This window comes from Physeter macrocephalus, chromosome 7, assembly GCF_002837175.3.
Source record: "Physeter macrocephalus isolate SW-GA chromosome 7, ASM283717v5, whole genome shotgun sequence".
Lineage (NCBI taxonomy): Eukaryota > Metazoa > Chordata > Mammalia > Artiodactyla > Physeteridae > Physeter > Physeter macrocephalus.
In genome coordinates, this window is record NC_041220.1 from 49,481,319 (window position 1) to 49,487,318 (window position 6,000).

A 6,000-nucleotide genomic window follows, 5' to 3' on the forward strand; every position below is an offset into this window, starting at 1 on the left:
CAATCCATGAACACAGGATATCTTTCCATTTATTTCTGTCTTAATTTCTTTCAGCAGTGTTTTATAGCTGTCAGGGTACAAGTCTTTTGCCTCCTTGATTAAGTTTATCCCTAAGTACTTTATTCTTTTTTGATGCTATTGTAAATGGGATTATTTTCTTAATTTCCTTTTTGTATTTTAATTACTAGCATATAGAAATGCACCAGGTTTTTATGCAATGATTTTATATCCTGCAAGTTTGCTGAATTTATTAGTTCTGTTTTTGTTTTGTTTTTTTCTTTGTAATGGAATTTTTAGGGTTTTCTACACATAAGATCATCTCATCTGGAAACATAATTTTACTTCTTTCTTTTAATTTGGATGCCTTTCATTTCTTTTTCTTGCCTAATTCCTCTGGTTAGGACCGCCAGTACTATGTTGAATAGAAGTAGTGAGAATGGGCATCCTTCCCTTGCTCCTAACCTTAGAGGAAAAATTTTTCAGTCTTTTGTCACTGGGTATGATGTTAGCTGTGGGCTTTTCATAATATGGTCTTTATTATGTTGAGGTACTTTCCTTCTATTCCCCTAATTAGTGGAGGTGACACTATAATATTAACTCATATTATTCAACTGATGTAAAGTAGTGATCTTCAAACTAGGTTATACTCATTCCTGGGATAACATAAAGACTATCCAAGTACTATGTAAAACTATCATATATATACATATAAATAATACATTATTTACAATATATATTATATATATATATGTAGTTTTAAGGAATCAATATCTGGATTCTTAATTTGCACATACAGTCTTTCTTAAAAATTATCTACCTGAGGACTTGCTTGTGCTCTAGGTATCATGTGAGTTCTTCTTTCCCACCTCCCCTTCCAAAACTGCCTTTTCCCCACTTTTCAAAAGAAGGGAATGCATCTAATGTAATTCTGTCTCTACTTATAAAACACTTCTGGGGCTTCCCTGGTGGCGCAGTGGTGGAGAGTCCGCCTGCCGATGCAGGGAACACGGGTTCGTGCCCCGGTCCGGGAAGATCCCACATGCTGCTGAGCCTGTGCGTCCGGAGCCTGTGCTCCGCAACGGGAGAGGCCACAACAGTGAGAGGCCCACGTACTGCAAAAAAAAAACAAACAAACAAACAAAAAAAACAAACTTCCGAAGCACCAGACAAAAAGATAACCTGAAATGTTGGAGCTGGCCAAAGCCTTTGATTAAGACATTATTTTCTCCCATTGTATCTTACTAAGAGATGTATTTCCAATAAAATTTTACTTTTTTATTTCATAAGTATTTATCAACATTTGTACTATAGTTGTCACTTTGATCCACTGATTACTAATAATTATAATGATAACACTATTTAGAAGAAAATACTAAATACTAACGCTCTGAACCTTACAGTCGCAGGACATTTTTTAAAATAAAAAATTTCAATTCATGCATTTTTTTAATTGCAGAGACATTTGATATGAGTTATTATAAAAAGATATTCAAGCATAAAATATGTTAAAATAGGATAAAATTTTGTGAGGATTTCAAGAAGGATCATTTGGATTATACTGGCTATATTTAAAAGAATGATATGACAGTTTTAAGAGATCAATACTTACAATTGATTAGAAATTACATCCTTTGCATTTATTTAAACTTGAAGATGAAAAATGTTAGCTATCAACTTAAAACTGTGCAAGGACATACACAGTTTAAAAAAATACCTTTAAAGGTTCATGAGCACAAAATGACCTAGAGGACAAACTTAAGAAGTCTGCTCACAATGCAGAGATAAAAGGACAGAGATGAAAATCTTGCAGGAAAAGAGGACAGAGTCTGGAGAGCTGTCCTAGGAAGAGATGTGCTTCAGAAAGACAAACAACTAGAAAAAGGGCAAGAATTTAGGGGATAAAAACAACACCTTAGAAAAACATGAATTACAAAACAAACCAAAAGGCCTGAATAGGACATCAAAAGGTCTCAAGCTCACCCAGAAAGACAACTAGAAAAAGGGCAAGAATTTAGGGGATGTAAACAACACCTTAGAAAAACGTGAATTACAAAACAAACCAAAAGGTCTGAATAGGACATCAAAAGGTCTCAAGCTCACCATACTCTAGGAGAATTAATGAGCACCTCCAAAACCTAGACACACCTTTGCTTCCTCAAGTTCTTTGTCGGCAGTCTCGAGCACTTCTTCTTTATGTCTTTCCAACTGCTGTGCTAACTGGTCTATTTCAGTTAATTCCTGGCAGAGTTTTTCATTTTTGTTACTTAAATTAACAACTTCAGTAGTTACTGTTTCCTTGGTTTCCATAAGCTCTTGTATATGCTTTTCCAGGTCTTTATTAGCTTGCTGAAGAAAGTCAACCTAAATTGAATTTGTAATTCATAAGGTATATAAATTGGAAAATTATTAAAATACTGAACTTCCAAAATATTTCAAAATACTATATTTTTTAAAAAACTGAAAGTTAAAACCCCAGCTATTTTACATTTGCAAATTTATACTGTTTTGATTTGCAAAACTGACAATGTGTGCTTTAGTAAAAATATATACCCACTGTCTTCAATTTTCAAGCATGGAAGGAAAGGGTAAGTAAGAAATTTGTGTGAACTTTTTCCCAACACAGAGTTTTAAAAATATGACAAGATTATCACTATGATGATAGTATTAGTCGAGAGTGCTGTCCAATATAGTAGCCACTAGCATCCACACATGGCTACTGAGCACTTAAAATGTGGCTAGTCCAAACAGAGATGTGCTATAAATGTAAAATACAAACAGTATCCCAAAGGCTTAGTACAAAAAAAAGTAAAATGTTGCAATAATATTTGACAACATTGATTACATGTTGAAATGGTAATATTTTGGATATATTTAGGTAGATACATTATTAAAATTAATCTCATCTGTTTTCTTTTTACTTTTTAAATCAGGCTACTAGCAAATTTTAAATTACATATGTGGCTCATATCCTATTTCTGTTGAACAGCACTGCTCGAGAATTACTGCTGATATTTGGGGCTTACTCTATTCTGGTTGCAGTCTAGGCAGCAGTGACATCTAAATTTCTGAAGGTCATGGAAACAACCTAAATGTCCATCAGACGAATGGATAAAGAAGTTGTGGTGTGTATATGTATACACACACACACACACACACAATGGAATATTACCTAGCCATAAAAAAGAATGAAATAATTCCATTTACAGACACATGGATGGGCCTAGAGATTATCATACTAAATGAAGTAAGTCAGAAAGAGAAAGACAAATACCATATGATATCACTTACATGTGGAATAAAAAAATAATACAAATGAACTTATTTACTAAACAGAAACAGACTCATAGACATAGAAAACAAACTTATGGTTACCAAAGGGGTAAGGTGATGGAGGACGGATAAATCAGGAGTTTGGAATTAGCAGATACAAACTACTATATATAAAATAAAGAACAAGGTCCTACTGTATAGCACAGGGAACTATATACAATATCATGTAATAAAACATAATGGAAAAGAATATGAAAAGGAATACATATATAATACGTATAACTGAATCACTTTGCTGTATACCAGAAACTAACACACGTTGTAACTCAACTATACTTCAATTAAAAAACAAATAAATTCCTAAAGGTCATTTGTCATGCTTCACAGAAGTCTCTTGTTCTTTCACTCTTAGGTCAAATGCATGACAAGGGAAACCACTACATAGGTAAGTGAAAACTATATGTTTAATTTTTACATTTATTTTAAAAAATCATCTTTTTTATATTATAAAAGAAATACTGTCATAAAAAATTTGAAAATGGAGAAAATCATAAAGAAGACTAACCCATCACACAAAGATAAACTTTGTTAGTGTATTTTGGTGTATTCTCTTCTAGTGTTTTCTCTCTCTGAATGCATACACACATTGCTTTTGTGTGTGTGTGTTCACCTAGTGTTTTTTTATTTTTTTATACAGCAGGTTCTTATTAGTCATCAATTTTATACACACACATTTTTTAAAGCAAATTGAAGGTTACATTTTACCTATGGTTTATTCTCTTCTTTTAAATATTTATCATTATGGTGTATATATTCCTACCTCATTAAATATTCTTTAAAAACATGATTTTTCAATAGCTGCACCCAATTTTGGATACTTTGACTCTATCAAATTTTTTCCACTGTAAATAACAGCCAAGCAAACAACCCTGTCACTTTCACAAACCCACAGACCATCATAAACACTTATGATTTTATATGCTCAGTGAAATAATTATGAGTCATTACCTGAATATTTAAATGAGCAATAAGCTTTTCGTTGGCTTTATTTCTACTCTCCAGAGAAAGGATATCAGAGGAGCGACCCCCATCCAATGCAACCGACAGTCGTTCTATTTCTCGTTCTCTTAGTTCAATCTGAAGACATAAAGTCATACTATCATTTTAAAAACTCAGGTTTTCAACTGAAATGATTAACACTGGACAAACATTTATTTGGATATACTTCCATTTTTCTTAGGTCCCACAACATATACAAAAGATTAACATTCATATAAATACCCACACATAAATGGGATTATGAAATGCATTTATGCAGAGCAAAAATATACACAGAAAATATCAACCTAAGAATTGTCAACATAGGTTTCATAAGTATTTTCATTGAAGAGATTCTTCCTAATTTAATTTTTTTGTTTTGTTTTTTCCTCCTCTAAGAGTAGGCAATGTTTATATAAAAAGAAACTACTAACTACTGGAACTGAGTCTGAACTACTTCACTGCCTGGTGGAATAAATGCGGGATAAACGAATGTAAAACACAAAGGAAAGTTATTTGCTACTGAAACTCAATATTAAAAAGGATATGAGGCTGGAGTGAATTTAATTAATTATCTATTATTTAGAAAGCAACAGACTATGATTAAAAACATCACTACCAACCACAAATTCACATAGAAGAATCTGGAAAAACCAGAACCTGAACCAAGATGGCAGAGTAGAATGACGTGCTCTCACTCTCTCTTCTGAGAACACCAGAATCACAATTAGCTGCTGGACAATCATCGACAGGAAGACACTGGAACTCACCAAAAAAGACACCCCACATCCAAAGACAAAGGAGAAGCCACAGTGAGACGGCAGGAGGGGCGCAATCACAGTAAAATCAAATCCCATAACTGCTGGGTGGGTGACTCACAGACTGGAGAACACTTATACCACAGAAGTCCACCCACGGGAGTGAAGGTTCTGAGCCCCACGACAGGCTTCCCAACCTGGGGGTCCGGCAACGGGAGGAGGAATTCCTAGACTTACAGACTTTGAAGGCTAGTGGGATTGGACTGCAGGACTTCGACAGGACTGGGGGAAACAGAGACTCCACTCTTGGAGGGCACACACAAAGTGGCGTGTGCACTGGGACCCAGGGGAAGGAGCAGTGACCCCAGGGGACACTAAACCAGACCTACCTGCTAGTGTTGAAGGGGCTCCTGCAGAGGCGGGGGGTGGCTGTGGCTCACCGTGGGGACAAGGACACTGGCAGCAGAAGTTCTGGGAAGTACTCCTTGGTGTGAGCCCTCCCAGAGTCTGTCATTAGTCCCACAAAGAACCCAGGTAGTCTCCAGTGTTGCGTTGCCTCAGGCCAAACAACCAACAGGGAGGGAACCCAGCCCCACCCATCAGCAGTCAAGTGGATAACAGTTTTACTGAGCTCTGCCCACAAGAGCAACAGTCAGCTCTACCCATCACCAGTCCCTCCCATCAGAAAACCTACACAAGCCTCTTATATAGCCTCATCCACCAGAGGGCAGACAGCAGAATCAAGAAGAACTACAATCCTGCAGCCTGTGAATCAAAAGCCACATTCACAGAAAGATAGACCAGATGAAAAGGCAGAGGGTTATGTACCAGATGAAGGAACAAGATAAAACCCCAGAAAAACAACTAAATGAAGTGGAGACAGGAAACCTTCCAGAAAAAGAATTCAGAATAATGATAGTGAAGATGATCCAGG

At 35.7% G+C, this 6,000-nt stretch overlaps 1 protein-coding gene across 7 annotated transcripts in view; it reads right to left on the reverse strand.

Annotated features, from left to right (window-relative positions):
* CEP135 (centrosomal protein 135) overlaps window positions 1-6,000 on the reverse strand; it is a 93,919-nt gene that overhangs the window by 68,144 nt on the left and 19,775 nt on the right. For 6 of the 7 annotated variants that reach the window (XR_448321.4, XM_007116057.4, XM_007116056.4 and 3 more), the window contains 2 exons: window positions 4,279-4,407; window positions 2,146-2,361 (listed from right to left, as the gene is read on the reverse strand). Coding sequence is in view for 6 of the 7 variants with exons in the window: in XM_007116057.4 (XP_007116119.1) it covers window positions 2,146-2,361; window positions 4,279-4,407 (345 nt within the window). In the remaining variant the exon portion in view is untranslated. The remainder of the gene's footprint in view (window positions 1-2,145; window positions 2,362-4,278; window positions 4,408-6,000) is intronic. The other variant, XM_055085961.1, reaches the window with a different exon arrangement.